At 36.3% G+C, this 16,985-nt stretch overlaps 1 protein-coding gene across 2 annotated transcripts in view; it reads right to left on the reverse strand.

Annotated features, from left to right (window-relative positions):
- Positions 1-375: 375 nt before the first annotated feature.
- The window catches only part of LOC128021334 (PHD finger protein 24-like), a 28,870-nt gene continuing 12,260 nt past the window's right edge, over positions 376-16,985 (reverse strand). The window contains exons 3-9 of one of the 2 annotated variants that reach the window (XM_052608447.1): positions 13,579-13,764; positions 7,796-7,874; positions 7,408-7,610; positions 6,174-6,340; positions 4,424-4,459; positions 3,544-3,633; positions 376-3,155 (exon numbers count right to left, since the gene is read on the reverse strand). In XM_052608447.1, coding sequence (XP_052464407.1) covers positions 3,059-3,155; positions 3,544-3,633; positions 4,424-4,459; positions 6,174-6,340; positions 7,408-7,610; positions 7,796-7,874; positions 13,579-13,764 — 858 coding nt within the window. In that variant the 3' untranslated portion in view covers positions 376-3,058. The remainder of the gene's footprint in view (positions 3,156-3,543; positions 3,634-4,423; positions 4,460-6,173; positions 6,341-7,407; positions 7,611-7,795; positions 7,875-13,578; positions 13,765-16,985) is intronic. The other variant, XM_052608448.1, reaches the window with a different exon arrangement.

Here is a 16,985-nt window from a genome sequence, read left to right on the forward strand (position 1 = left end):
ACACACACAGACAGAGATACAGACAGACAGACACACAGACAGAGATACAGACAGACAGACACACAGACAGAGATACAGACAGACAGACACACAGACAGAGATACAGACAGACAGACACACAGACAGAGATACAGACAGACACACACACAGACAGAGATACAGACAGACAGACACACAGACAGAGATACAGACAGACAGACAGACAGACAGACAGACAGACAGACAGACAGACAGACAGATAGATAGATAGATAGATAGATAGATAGATAGATAGATAGATAGATAGATAGATAGATAGATAGATAGATAGATAGATCTTTAAACTCAGATGAGATTGTGTTCTCAGTAAATGACTCAGATCCCACACAACTCGAGTGTAATTTTTGAAGTTAATGTCATGCATTTATTTCCAGCACTACCAGCAAAACTCAGAGTATTGCACAGTCCCTTCAAATAATTGCTTTGAGCAATCCAGCACAAATTTACTTTAGCCTTAGCAAATACAGTGGATATGACCGTATAAACAATATGTTTCATACCTCTCATACAGTTTGATAAATGAGTGTAAAACCCGATGCCATTTTACAGGAGTGTGCATCATTTACGCCAACAAATAAAAAAAGCTTTATATATTAGAAAGTGTTTTAATCTGCACTGGATCTAAGAACAAATTCAACATGAATAAACAAGGAAGGAAAATCTGTGAGATGTTTTGCTTTTAGGCAGTAGGTTCTAAACCTGGTTATCAACATTTTGATGGCTCTTGCCTTTAAATTAGCATTTCAATGAGTGTTTTGGAAGATTGCATATTTGCATCAGCTGTTTTAGCGAAACACTGAGTAATGTCACTTCTATGTGTGTCACATTTTTACAGATCCAGTAGAATACGATTTAAAAGAAACATCAAATCAAAAATAAAACAAGTCATGACAGGTGTGCAAGGAATGATTCTGAACCTGTTTGTTATCTTATACATAGGGATTCAAATATTTATATAAATGTTATCTTAAATATTGTAATTGTGGTTTTACATTCCATTCCATTTACATTTGCCATTTAAAAGTGAGACTTAATATCAGTATAGTGAATTGCTTTGTTTTAAGACAGAAGCCTGATGTGAAACCTTAAAAGTGACCAGTCTGAATTGATTTTCATAGAAACTAATATGATTACTGAAAGAAGCACACAGGATATACATGACTCACAGTTGATTTCAACAGAGTCTGGCATTAGCAGGATGCTAAGCTAACAACAGGATACTCTAACAGGTATAAAAATATATAATAAATATTTGGGTAAAACAGATCAGAGATCTCTAATTATAATTCTTTTATAATTTTTCAGATTATATCACCACTGAAATAATCATACTTCAAAATCAAACGAGGTATCTTGCAGAAACCTGACTCAAAACTGATTTAAAAACAAAAATATTGAGTAAACAATTTATTTTAATTAGATATTATATAATTTTTTTTATTAATTTTAGTATTGTAAATCAATGATAATGGTAAAATAGTCAGTGGAATATCTTAATTATGACTTGACTCAATTAATTTCAGTTGTTTGGAATTAGTATGTTCCTAAGCTAAAAATGCATTAGGGTAAAACACTGGTCTCAAACTCAATTCCTGGAGGGCCACAGCTCTGCAGAGTTTAGCTTCAACCAGCTCCAAATCACACCTGCTTGGAAGTTTCTAGTAATCCTGAAGACCTTGATTAGCCTGATCAGGTGTGTTTGATTAGGGTTGGAGCAAAACTGTGCAGAGCTGTGGCCCTCCAGGAATTGAGTTTGAGACCAATGGGGTAAAATAATGGATTTTAATAATTTTTTTGTGTTTTTAGTTCTGAATCATAACTATTAAAAAGTGACAATGTTCTTAGAATATATCATAATTATGAGACCTAACTCAATTCATTTCAATAGCATTTGCAAATTTTTTATTATGGTCAGCTAGTTAATTAATACTCGAAAATAAACATAAATATAACAAATATTGGGTAAAATCATCCTTTTTTTATTTTATTTTTTTTATTTTATCTTTTTTATAAAATGTTCACTGTTGATTTGCTCATTTATGCTGCATGTACATTTTAGAACAGATTTTGTTTCGGTAACATGCCTATGGTGCCATAAAATACTGCCCAAGTTCTTATCTCACAAGGTTTTAGAATTGAATATCCTATTTCACAATCCAATCATGTCCTCAGAGATCAAATTAAATTCCACCCTACTTTTTTTTACATATCATGTTTCACTCAGAAATACAATATGAACATAAAAAAAAAGGAATACACCTTCTCATAATTCTGACTTGCAAATGCAATTCGTCAGGTGGCTGAAAATTCAATTGTATGCCCATCTTCTTACTTCAGAAGAATCTTAATTACAGGAAGAATTTGTCTGTCAGTTACAATTAATCCTTTGTTTTCACATCTTGTAGCTATAGGCCCCTGGCAGACTGGAAGCTCCTTGCCATAACCCATCCCTGAAGATGTGGGAATAAATACACGTTCAATATTTCACATTATATATATATATATATATATATATAGCATCTCACTCGATTTCTGTGTGGCTCTGTTGTTGCCCACTATATCATATTCATATTTTGTGGTGAATGAAATTAGATCAGATATGATTTAACCGCTGCTCTCATATCGATCCATCGATCTCATCTCATCCGGCTAGAGCCGCAACTCAACAATGATACAACACGTTAACATAAAAAACACTAGGCAAACACTGAGGTGCTGTAAATTTGCTATTGTGTAACTGTTTCTCACAGCAGGTTTTCTAATCGAAACAGAGTGACAAGAATCAAAATCATACAAGCTAGAAGTGGTGACAGATGTGCTATTGTTTAGTAGCACTGAATTTGTCAGTGTGACACTAGATTGTGTCGAATCCATTGGAAGAATCCATCGATGGCTTGTACAGTCTTAGTGTGTGGTGGCATACTCGTTTGCGTTTGACTCGGTTTAGTCCTCAGCACCACTCTCTTGTAAACCCGGACCCGTTAAGCCCCTCTGGAAGTCTCAGGCCATGTGGCCATGGTTAGAGTGGCAAACGGATGTGCATGGCTGAGCTGTTGGGCCTGGCGGCCAGGATGTAGATAGCACTCTCCATCAGGAAGTTGTCCCAGGTAACCGGTCTGGAAAAAAAGTAACAGTAAAATAGAGTTATCTCAGACAGTTAAACCCACTATTAAACAACAAATTAAAAGCCAAATATTGACATCTGTAATAAATATTGACCTACTAAACCTTGATGGTTTCTAGGATGTATCTATGTGGTGCCTAATATGTTCCAAGTCGTTGCTAGGGTATCTGTGTTGGTAGGGTGTTACAAGGCAGTGTCTATGTTGTGCCTAAATAGCTCAGATCCCTCCTTTATTGTAAGCCTATGTAATTTTTTTTTCCACCATCTGAAAATCATAATAATTGGAGTGGATCATAATGTAACCATTTTAGTATGGCTCTGCCACACACTTGTAGTTTATAAGCGAACACACACACACACACACACACACACACACCAACCTGTTGTCATTCTCCATGGCTTTATCCCTGCTTCTCTCACTGCTGGAACTGGCAGGGCTGCTCTCGGATATTGGACCAACATGGCTGATACTGCAGATGAAGAAAGCAAGCCGAAACACACACTGTTTCATTCAGTCTCTTTCACACAGACACACACTCTGCCATACAGCTCACAGCAGGCGGCACTTCTATAGTCTCTGGGTTTTCAAACTCTAGTTGTTTGTTCTCAAAGCCCTGAGAGATGATACCCAACCACTGGCAAGACAAAACTAATTCACTCATGAGCAGAAACATGCATTCAGGACTTGAACTGGAATTCAAAATGCATTCTCAGTTCAATTCTGAATGGCCTACAGCCCATGTATATACACTCTCAGCAACTCAAACATCTCGTCCAGAACTGGGACCACTCGGAGTCGAGACTGTCTGCTTTGATCTCAAACCTTCGGTTGATTTTAATGAGCGTAAATTAGAATGCAACTTAGTCATGCCATAAATGCGCCAAACATACACACACAAACAGCCACAACCCCATGCACCCGTGCACTCAGGTGCTCATTTAACCTGCTGTGCCCCTTAAAACTGATGAAAAATATCCTTAAATACTTCTCCAAGAGGAACAAAAGCCCCTCTTTTTGATCTTGACAACAGGAGGGCAAGATCTCATTTAATACAGCCACAGCTGATGTGAGAAAGGCCATTACAGTCAAAACCTACCCAATCTAGCTTTGATATTATTAGCCACTGATTCCTTGGCCTCCATTACAGAATATTTAATAATTAAGGTGATTATAATGATTATAATGAGTATAATGACATTGATGGCCGGGAACGGTGTAAGATGTTTCAAGGGAAGGCCCATGCAGATCGAATGACTTACCCCATACTGAACAAAGGGGAACACAATCCCATGAGTCTGCAGGGCAAATGGACATTTAACAGTGGTGAAACGAATGGAATGATTGGTGAAAAAAAAAACAATAACATGGAGGATGACATTAAAAAAAACTGTTCAAATATTCCAAGTATGTTGATAAATCAATCAAAATCTGTTGTATAAAAATATATACTTAATACCAGGGCTATGCACAGGGGGGTGGCCCTGTTTCTAGATCGACTGCCCCTCTGCCCTCATTGGCTGAGGTGTCCCTCTTGAACCCCACAGCAGCACATTTTTATTAATACACATTATATTTACTAAACATTTAGTACAAAATGTTAAAGACATAAAGATATATAAAATATGAAAAATTAACTAATATATATATATATATATATATATATATATATATATATATATATATATATATATATATATATATATATATATTATACCCACAAAATATTTATATTTAAAAAAATCTAAATTATAAATATATATAAATTATATTTCTAATAAATGTATTTCTTTTAAACTGTCTATACATCAAGCAATTCAGAATAAAATTGTACCATGGTTTCCACAAAAATATTAAGCAGTACAACTTATTAGAGCATATTATGATTTTTGAAGGATTTTCAAATAATGATGCTGAAAATTTAGTTTTCCATCACAGGAATGAATTACATTTCAAAATATATTTGAAATATTATACTGTTACAGTATTAATATTTCAGAATATTACTGTTCATTATTGTATTTTTGTTTAAACAGTTTTTACATCTTGATGAGCATGAGAAATTTATTTCTAAAACTTAGCTGTTTTTTACAGACTGCAAACTTTTTAATTTATATATATATATATATATATATATATATATATATATATAAATGCTGTATGTGTAAATATTTCTTAAATATACTTTTTGTGTATGTATTTATATATACATATAATTATACACTGTACACACACATATATTATGTAAACATACTTTTTTTTATACAATCAATCACGATTAATTCATTTTTACAGCTCTTATTGTGAATGAAAGATTTCATTTAACTTCCCCATTTAACAGCAATGCAATCTAGGAGGTAGATCTGAGATTTTAAAGAAGTCACATTTGTGATATTTCTTTCTGGGTGATGGTACTTGAGGAATGAAGGATTCAGTAGGACAAATGATCCATTCGAAGTACCTGGCTCCATTTTACCCTACAAATCACTGCAAAAATGCATCATTCTGACTTTTGGGCTCCCCGAGCGAGGTCTGAATTACGATATGACTGGCAAAGAGTGCTCTGTCAAAGTCAGTCCTTGTCCCTGATTTTAGCCTATCACTGAGAAACTTTCCTCTTCCTTCCACAGATAATTTACCCCACTTGTATATCATCTAATTTACGTTATGCATTAATCCCAGAGTCAGAACTGTCAGCAAATGCACTGCTTAAATGATTCATATTCCCTCGGCAGAGTTCCTGAATGTAAAGTTAGCCCATAATTCATGAGAAGAGATGGGGCATATATGCTAATAAAGTGATGGCAGCTTGACATGGCTATAAAAACTGCCAAGCTTGATCCGATTTGTTGCTCCCAGAGGCCAGGCAAATTGAACGAGTCCCTGAAATGATTTTCAAGTGTTTGAAGTCTCTGAAGTTTATTGTTGATTATGCAAGTGGTGATTAAGAATCATTGTTAAACGTCCTGCTAACTATGATTAGCCTTAATGGCTCTCGTTTATTTGGCTCACCTGACACTGCAGGACTGCGATTCTTTATTAATCTTGTGGAACCAGGAGGTTTGGGCTTTTCTGGCTTCTCCAGCAGTAATGATCCCATCTTTGTCCTGGTCTATACTCTGAAATACGGCCCGTGTTCGATCCCTCTCCTTCGCTGTGAGGATTCTCACCAGAGAATTCTGAATTGAGGAAAACAGAATCATTTCCACAATGCTTTAAGATGAATGGTTGATTGTTCATTTTAATTAGGCATTTTGAAAAAATTTAAAAAAAAATAATTTTCACAATACTTTAGTTTGAATGGTCGATAGTTCATTATAATTTAGCTTTTGGAGCGAGAAAAAAAATATATTTTCCACAATGCTTTTAGCTGAATGGTTATAATTTATAATTTATTATCACTATAATTTAACATTTTAAAGTGTTTCTGTATTTTTGGCCAACATAAACAATCAATCAGCCAGTTAGGATAATGAGCTAGATTATTCCATTGAAAGAATTGTGTAAAAAAGGGCAAAAAATGGTTAAACAAAGAAATTACTTTTCATTCGCAAAAACACATACAGTTGATCAAAAGTGTGTGTTACAAAAGATTTCTATTTCAGTCTCATCAGAGCACGGTTTCTATCCAACAAGTCAAAGATAACAAAATCGTCACTTCCTGATAAACTGGCATTAAATATCTCTAAGAAAACTAGCAGAAGCCACTGAATATAATAATTTGTCATATAAAATAAATTATTTGCATTTTAGAGACCAGACGAAACGCAATAAATGCGGTCATTGCTTTTAGAGGTGCATGCCTTCTGTTTGGGAACGCAGTCATGTAAGACAGTAATTATACAGAAATACTTTGATAGCAGACTTTCCTCAGGCATTTCAGAATGACCAAAACAACATATAGATGTTGTGAACGACATCGGTTCACTGATTAGTAAAGTTAACCCGTCAAGTGCAAGTGCAAAGTCACATGACTTTTTAAATGTGCATGGTGGAATTTATTCGGTAAATGTGTTTCCATCGTAGTTTGTGGAATTTTTTTCTTATTGGATAAAAAGTTTATCCTTCTCAATTTTTACAATTTATGCGCATCTTGGCGTTTCCATCCAGCATTTTTTTTTATGCGATAATCCAAAATGAGCATAAAAATAGGTGGATAGAAGCCTAGCTAGTGACAGCTTTAAAACAGAAAATGCACCATTTCCAATAATACAAACATGCGAAATTTGTCAATTTCCCACGTTACCTCGGTCCGGAATTTCTGTAGCACTGAAAGTGACTCATGGTAGAGGAAGTCCGACCACTCAATCTGACCCTTCTTGTCTGGATCCAGAGCTGCAAACTGTGCCAGAACCTCCTCTTCCTCCTCATCGGTCAAGTCTCGTTCAAAGAGCTGCTTGGTCACAAAGTGCCTGTACTGCAGGAGTTCATCTGACACCAGGCACGACTCTGAGCAGAAAGTAGGTGAGAGGGGAGTTACTGCATCACCAATCAATGAAACAGTTCAGGCTTAATTACAGTACTGATGTGATAAATTAGTAAACCTTTAATTAGCTTCCTTAATTTACTGCACAAAGGCACATATTTAACCCAGAATCTAGAAGAAGCTGTTAAAATGGGACTGAGAGAGACACCTGGGATGATCTTGCACTGTTTGAAGGTTTCCATGAGGCTGTACATCTCTTCTTCAGTAAGCAGCAGGTTCACATTATCCTGAGGGAGGAAGAGGAAGAGTCTTTCCGTTCTGGTAGTGCAGACACTTCACTTTAAAGAGAATATTCGATTACATTGCTTGCTTGCTTGTGGATTAACCATTGAAACAACTGTATCAACAGGAAATTCATTTTCAATACTAGTAATAATACATTAAGCATTTTGCATTTGAGTAGCAAATGTAAGATATTTAGAAATGAGTTTAGCATGAACGGGATGATGATACATAATCCACTGTATTATTAAAAGGAATAAAAGGAAATCATTTTCTAATTTAATGATCACACAGAATTGAAAATCATGAAAAGGTAAGTTGTTCAGATGTAATAAATCACAGAAATGTTAATGTTTGATTAAAGTAGAGCTGTCAGCCCTATTAAAGTTTTCAGTCCTTTTTCAAACTCACAATATTTACTGATTAATAATCCCAGGCACGCACAGAGAAAAGCCCCCAATCATCATTAAAAACATTATGTGGCAGATTAATAAATCATGGAATGGATTTTACGAAAAGTAGTTTATTTGTTGATCATTATTCAAAAATGAACACATTAAGTTGACAACCCTAGTAAAAAGATGTAAGGGGAAAAAAAGGCTTAATGAGAAAAACACCCTGCATAAAGCCTCAGGGCTCTTCAGACTGAGCCTTAAAAACACTGTTTCATTAATTATCTTCAGCAGCAGGTGTTTCAATCTCTCTCTCTCCCCTTTTATCTTTCTAAAAAGGCTAACAATCTCTGAACCAAAGGTGAAATGAATGACATGACTAACTCAGCCTTTAAGGAAACCTAATGAGTTTGAAATGTAAGAGGTGCAAGAAGAAGGTCTCATGGATCAAATGTCAGCTTGTCCTTTCATATCAAACTAAGAGCGAGATTTCTTTCCCGGCTCAAGCTCTGCCTTCAGAGCCCAGCAGTGCTGAGAGGAGCTGTATTTTCAGTCAGCTTTCCTCAGCCTGATGGGGACTCATCTGAGCAATGGCACTAGAGCAGATGGTAAGGGTACGTCTCAGAGGTACCTCCATTTCCTGTCAGCGGTGACAGTAGGAAACACTCCCCTTTCGAGGATCATCATTGAAATGAGATTGGACTTCATGTCCGTTGTGTTATCCACGACCCCATTCGAGGATTCGAGACCCCAAAATGAGGTACAAATGATATAAACAATGCTTAATTGATTGTGGTCTCTGAGGCTACAAACATACTGGTCTCTTGGTCTCAATGGTAGTTTCTCTGATCCCCTGGAAAGATGTGATTTGAAGTGTGCTATCTTTGCTGACGAATGCACAGTTATGGGCACTTTTTTTTGGAGCCAGTATACCCCATATGGCTATATAGCCTAAGGAAAATTACATTATGTCAATACAGATTGGCTGATGGCACCACAACATGTCCAGTCCCAAGTTATGAAATGAAAATGAAACATTTCAGATTCACTTGCTGTTTGTAATAATTCCAGTACACGGCTATATTTGAATGAATGATCAAAGATGTAGAAACTGTTTTTCCCCCAAAATGGTGTAGTTATATTATCCACCAGCAGGGGCTAACTGACAATGCGAAATAGCAAAACCTTGATCTACTCCTTGAATTATTGACATTAAAATATATTATACAACCATTTTTTCACCTCAATAAATTGTTCAAATGTTGTATTTCAAGAAATTTGTCTGTTTTTTGTCCATAAAACACTCTTGTGTTTAGGATTAATTTCGTATGCAATCTCATCCCAAGCTTCCACTGCTAATTCCAAAACGTCATTGTAGTCCTAGTAACGGAGGCTTGAGCCGTTGATGGCAGACTAATGCAGTTATTAATGAAGTTATTAGACAGAGAGAGAGAGAGAGAGAGAGATTAAGCATGTGTGATTTAACTGAGTAATTCACTGGCTTACTGGTTGAAATTTTAACATTAAATCAGATGTTGACAGTTGGGATGTGTGTACTTTCAGTGGGGGAAAAATTTACATTGACTATTGCCGCTAGTGTAGCAATAAGAAAACCAATGTGAAATATTTGACCTTCAAACAGAAATCCCAATCACTCAAATTACTATTTGAGTATCCAGTTTTAAGCTAGTTCTAAGCTGGCATAAAAAAACAAAGAGTTATCCACAATTTTTTTATTTTTAAACCCTTGTGGTCAAAATCAAGTTTTTAGAAATTGTTTACATGTCTGTCTAAACGTTAACATACTGTACAGCAGGGGGACTTTAACGTAAAAGCAGGAGTGGCCATTTGTAACTTAGAACTATATCATGATATGTTCTGGTATTTATTGTGATAACAAAATCAATGACGATAAGTAATATGCATCCTCTAAGAAACAAAAAAACTCCTGTTTCTTTAGAGAGGTAAAAATCTTACCAATTTTTTTCATAAAAAATAATCCAAAACTATTACACTATTAAATTATTATTATATACAAACTATTACACTATTACTATATACACATTAGGGCTGTCAACGAATATTCTAAATTCTAATATTTATTCTAATAGTTAAAAAAAAAAAGAATTTCGAAGGTGAAAATTAATATTTGAAAAAAAAACATGTGGAAAAAAATGCCCGCTGTAGTAGAGGTGTGGTTGTCTGTTTTGTGAGTGGGTGCGCTAGCGCGCCTGAGGGTTAAGGAACAAGTCACAAGAGTCGCACTGTCTGGCACAGCATCACTGCTGAAAGTTGACGCATCTTCATGGAAGATGGCAGCAAGTGCAGAGCCCAACTCGACAGCAGCAGAGAAAGCGAGGTAAAATTGTTGACCCGCGAGATAAAGTTGTATGCAAGCTATTTAAGATACAGTTAGCATACCATTCGACCACTAGTAACATGAGGTCACATCTCAAAAATGTGCACCCAAATGAGCATGGCATAATGTGTGGAACTCCAACTAAACAGTCACGTCTTGACACTTAACGTTACTTTGCATCGCCCGCCGCAAGCTCTTTGTCTGCAACACGACAAGAGGCCATAACGGATAAAATTATTTTGTACGCTTCAGGGAGTTCTGTCAAGTAATGGAAGCGAGGTTTGATTATTTATCGTTTCATGTCAAGGAAAAGTTCCATGTTTACCACAGCACAGCTTGCTCAGAGCATTCAATGTCAGTTCTATATGCTGTAAAACATCAATGAATATTAATAATATTTGTTTCAATCACTGAATGAAGCCTGCTATATTTGGGACAACAGTCACGACCTTAAATTGCTTGCAAAAAAAAAATTGTTTGTTCATTTAAACCGTTATGCGCAGAGAACGTGAGGGTGAGAGAGCGTGAGGTCTGCAGTCTTGGCCATTAGATGACTTCCTTGTTTTTGTGTAGGTAATACGTTGTCACTTAAATAGACTGTCTATACAAGTAGTTATGTCTCTTTGTATTATTTTGGCCTGTTATTGACGTAATGCGCGTCATTGACAACATGCGCAACCAGAAGTTCGGATATTCGTGTATTTTTTAGAGGGAATATTCGAACATCATTTTTGAGCAATTTTGACAGCCCTAATACACATGCAAATCTGTATTGCACACGTGCTACTATAGAACATTTATTCATTGTAAAGACCGATTTTTTGTTGCACTGTACAGCCCTGATCAAATCAGTTTCAAATTGTAAAGTCATACTGGCTTTGGAATAGCACGAGGATGCCTAAATGATGACAGAAGCTTCATTTTTGCATGGACTATGCCTGTAAGCCTTCATGTTTGCTGAAACTCCAAGAGATTTAAATTTCACAGGAAATCCAAAACATGAAACCAGCGTAAAGAACACAAGCAGACCAGAGAAAACAACACCACAGTTTCAGCACAATGCTCCACTGCTGGGTGACATTGTCAAACCATAAACCTTGAAAGATGTCAGAACGAGAGGGAAAAATCACCTAATTATGTTTAGTAGATATCTAGTAAATAGTAGATAGCTAGCTAACAAAACAACAAAGCTTATCCCTACTGGCCGTGTCTATATTGCTTCAGCTCACAGTTATCATTGTTGACGTTCCCCATCATCCGTGGCATCACTTTATGAGCGTATCTCCACACCAGGTGCATGTCATATCTGTTTGAGCTTCTTCATTGTTGTTTTTGGACGAGTAATAGCTGTATTTATCTGAATTGTCACTTGGCTAATTACAGTGCTGATTCTATTGAATGGCGAAGCCCGCATTTGACGGCAAGTGCCAAAATCAGTTTGACAACCTGGCCTGTACTTTTAATTAATTTTCCACCACAGTCTTCTCGCTAACAATTACTGTTGTTGATTTTCATGCTTGGAGTTCTCCATGCCGCTATCATTTCCCATTAAGCCTCAGTTTGTCCCAGTGCACTGAAATACGCTTGAAAATAATGAATGGTATTACATGAAACAAAACATCAGTGTGCCTTGAAAGCAATATTCAACAGTGTAATCCCCAGTCTGAACATCTCAAGTCCTCGATATGCTCACGCTTATGCACACATGTGGATTGGGTTTTAGCAAGGGCAAAGTGAGAAAATTAGACACATAAGCTGTGAATTAACCCTCTAAGGAAATAGCAACAATCCGGCAATGCAGCATGTTTGCAATGCAGTATGGGATGCAACCCATTTGAGGGTGTGAGTCTAGCTGGAAACCAGTGAGCGCGTCTGGAGTGCATGTAGCAGCAGCCTTGAAAATGTCTTACACTCTCAACAAATGAATTAAGCATCAGCGGCCTGCACGACTGAGATAAGCGCTCTACTTCACTTTGAAGGACGCTCGTACGCTTTGACAGCCCGCTCTGTAATTTTAGTGCCAGAGTCCTCTGACGCCAGGAGAAAGAGCACTTTGAACAGATCCCAGACTCTCAAGAATAACACAATCATCTTGACATGTTCATCTTCACGCTGACCTTTGGGAGAAGCTCTACAGGGTAGGGATCTGTGGAAATATACTAGCTAAGTGCTGGTCTATGTATCTGATCACACGATCAGTATTTTTTGCTGGATAAGGATATTAAAAGAAGAGCAAAACTTGAACATATTTACCTCACACATGTTCCTGGTCTTATTGAGTCTAAAATAACTCTGCTCTTCTCCTGATGTATCTATTGGTGGGGTCAGATATACCATGTTTGGTTAATTTTCATGTGCAAAATCCATTCACTTACACAGGAATTCACAGCCATTTTTCCACACTCAGGCTGAATGGTTAAGGAACCGTTCCAGTTGTGTTTCCACTTGAGTTTGGTTTGGCATGGCATTGTGCTCAAGTCTGTTCACTGAAACATATGCAACTAAAATTATTCAATAAATTATTTTTTTATCATTAATCTCTCCTAATGTCTCCTGCTTCTGCTTTTCACTGGCTTTGCTCAGTCAACTTCTAGACTGAGTATCAGACAGAAGCCTTGTTATGGGAACCAGACAAGACTTGCTGTTAACAGGGTTTTGCTATTAGACAATTCTGCTGACTTATTGCTCTGTTACCAGTCAAAATGGAAATTTTTACATACAATGACAGTTCATAGTGACTACATCCATGCCACAATCAGGTCACTGTCATTTCTTTAAGTCACAGAAATATGCTGCTCATTCCTGCAGAACAGATCCTTGTTACTGACTGAAAGACATTTCCTGTGCAGTAATAACTAAAAGAAACAACTGCACACAGCCAGTGACTGGAAATGTGCTTGTAAAGATGTCTGCATATGATTGTGTGTATGTATTCATGAGAGGCTAGAGAGAACTCACGCAGTAATAGCAGCTCCAGCCGCTGGTGGTGTGGGCCGTCTCTCTCATCTCCTGCAGGGCTTCAGTGCTCAGGTAACCCATCTCCCGCAGACAGCCGTCGTGGAAGACCCGCGTGCACGTCCGGCAGGGGAACAGATCGTCTGCCGTCCAGACCTCACACACCTCGCATATCTCATCGTTGATGGGCTGAATGCAAAACAGACAAATCATTCCTTACTTAGCAGCCGGACTCTTACTGATTCACTGAAGGAAAGACAATACTGCCCATTGAAAACGCACATGACAGGAAGTGTGGAGACTCGTCGATAAGCTAACACCTCTACAATCAAACTTCTATACCTCCCTCCATTAAATGCTTTTCACTTAAGGTCACCAGGTATGGAAATAATCTCACTTGACATTCACTGCTCATTTAAAGTCTCCTACGGTGGAGCTGAATCTGCATGCGGTTCACTTTCATGTCATAATATGTGGAAGTCATGCTGCTTTGATGAATGCAGCAGAAGAAAATGTTTTACTGATCCCAGGAGTGAAATTTATTTAAAGTTTTATGAATTCTAAACTGATATAATGTAAATCTATTATTGTATGTCCATATAGACATCTACTGTCTATACAATCTAAAACTAAAACTTGATTGATTGATTCATTCATTTCTTTAATTACTCTTTTGACGCATTAGAAACAAGCTACTAACAAAAGATAGATTACATTGAAGCAACTTAAGGGGAAATATATATTTTGTAATATATAACTATATAATTCTAATAAAGGATATTTTAGAGTTAAAAAAGAGGGTTTATGAATGAATAACCTATTTCATTTAGTGCGGCAGCAACATTACATTTTAAATTAAATTAATGTACAGAAGAAATAAATAAAAAAGAATACTCTATGATTTATACAGTACATCTGGGAAAATATTAATGTACAACAGTAATTTGACCAAACATCATATTACTATAAAAAAAGATGCCACAGGGGAAGTTAACTCGATCGCTTGATTTTATTTTTTTATTATTATAAATTAGTGTTCTTGTAGCTCAACTGGTAACGAATTGCGATAGCAAGCAAGCAAGCGCAAAGTTGGGGGTTCGATTTCCCCAGGAACACATGATAGGTAAAACTTGATAGCCTGAATGCACTGTAAGTCGCTTTGGATAAAAGCGTCTGCTAAATGCATAAATTTAATTTAATTGTTTTAAAAAATCAATCCATTTGGTTTCATGAACCATTGAAATTATCAAATTACTAATTAATAATATATAAAAAATAATAACTAAAACCAACACATATTTTTTTTAAATGAATTACTTTAAATATGAAATAAAACAATTTAAAATGTTTAATTAATTTTTTTATTTTTTATTTATTTATTTATTTATTTTGCTGTGGCAACTAACTGAAATAAAAATACGTTTCTTGTTTAAACATCTGAAGAACTAAAATTGCTCAAATCAAAGCAAGAAATAAATAAAAATTTATTTTTGTAAATTCACAAAATGTTATTTTTACAAATAAAAAATTATCAAATCACTTCCAAAGATTACTAAAACATAAAGTAAAATTAAAATTTAAACTGAAAATAAAAGCTAAGTTAAATAAAAAATAATAATAAATACTATAGCAGTATATAAATAATACTAAAATAACACTCTTGCTACTTTATAATTAGTTCCCTTAAGTAAGTAATGCAAGTGGTAAAGCACTGATAGAAACAACTATCTAACAAACTGCATTTTACTCTGATTTCTGATTTCATGCTGCTCTTCCTCTCTGCAGCGCCGCCCATCTAGAGACAGCCTGTGCAGACTGGACAGAACTATTGACAACCTGTCACATTAACGCAGCTCAGGGTCAGACATTTTAAAGCCTTGGAAACGTGCGGAGACAAAACTGTAGTTCAAAGTTTATATCATTTTCAAGGACTTTTGAGGCAGACCCAAGAGTCTCCATGGGAGTTGGGATGGTTTGAGAGCTGATGACACACGGCCTGGTTACAGCGTGCTGCTGCTAGTTCTGCTGTATGACACAAACATACAATCAGAGCTAAATATTACAATGTGAAAAGAGAGCAGCAGGGGAAAGACATGGAACATGGAAACCAAGCATTAAATAGCTTTACCTCCAGAACCACTGCTGCTTAATCAACTCATGTAATTAGTTCATTTGGTTATTATTACACACATTTTTAAGTATCGTGGCACTAGGAAACCAGGGATCAAATTCCCCCTACTGTGGCAGAGGTACCAGACCCACTCAGTCTTTGCTCTTCAGACTGTGAGATGTGTCTCTGAGGAGGGTGAGGATTGTGATATGAGCGCGGGGGAGAGAGGTGCTGTATTTAGAAGCGGGACGATCAGAAGAGTCAAAGGACGTCACCTTGCCACTGAGCCTCTGAAGCTGAATGTGACTCAAGCTCTGCATCAGTACTCTCAGCATCATTCTATACTCTATAAACTGTGTGACAAAAAAAATAAACATCCTGATTTTTATTTCTTTTAAGGACAGAGTTTATTCTCTTTTGCCAAAGTAAACCAAAGGTTTTCATTCCCACAATTATATTCCTGTCACTAGTGCCTTTTTGTTTATCCATTTTCCTGAACCATATTTGAACATCAGCAAATGCATCTAGACATAACTCACAAAGACGAGCCAAATTTCATCTCATTCTGCCTGCTCTTATGTCTTTTATATCTGCTGAGAGAGAGAGACTGAGGATAAACAAAAGCGTTCTGTTGAGTGGAGTTGTGTGGAGTGACTCTCTTCCGGCTCGTTATGAGGCCTGGCCCCATCACCGCAAGCTTCAGTGACCCCAATTCATTTCAGACTGATCCCAGACGCCAGCGCAGCTCACACAGCCAGGTTTTTCCAGCACAACCTATACCTGCTGCCCACACACTGTCAACAAACCTGAGCTGCCATTTAGGCTGAGCTGGGAACGGCTTACTTTACTCACAATCTTGACATTTTCTCACATCCATGTGTCACAGAGCAGGTTTCAGCTCCGAATGAAAGGATAACTTTTTTTGCTGGAAGGAAAGCCAGACTAGTCTGTATATATTTTAGTTTTAGTATAAGTTATTATTACTATATGCAGTTGTAGGTAAATAACCAGATATGAAGGTTAGGGTTAAGAGAAGTTGTTCTAGAGGTGTGGAGCTCACGATTGTTGCTATAATGTCTCATTTTTTAGGCTTGGTGTCCAATATAGTCAAAATAAATAAATAAATAAATAAATAAATATATTTACAAATGTAATTCTGTAATATGTAAGTATATACAATTATGTAATATATAAGTATATAAAAATATAGTATATAAAAATTAATTACCATGAATACATATGTATAAATATGTATCATATAACACCCCCCCCCCCAAAAAATAAATAAATAAATAAATGA

The sequence above is a fragment of the Carassius gibelio genome, chromosome A10 (assembly GCF_023724105.1).
Source record: "Carassius gibelio isolate Cgi1373 ecotype wild population from Czech Republic chromosome A10, carGib1.2-hapl.c, whole genome shotgun sequence".
NCBI classification, from domain to species: Eukaryota; Metazoa; Chordata; class Actinopteri; order Cypriniformes; family Cyprinidae; genus Carassius; species Carassius gibelio.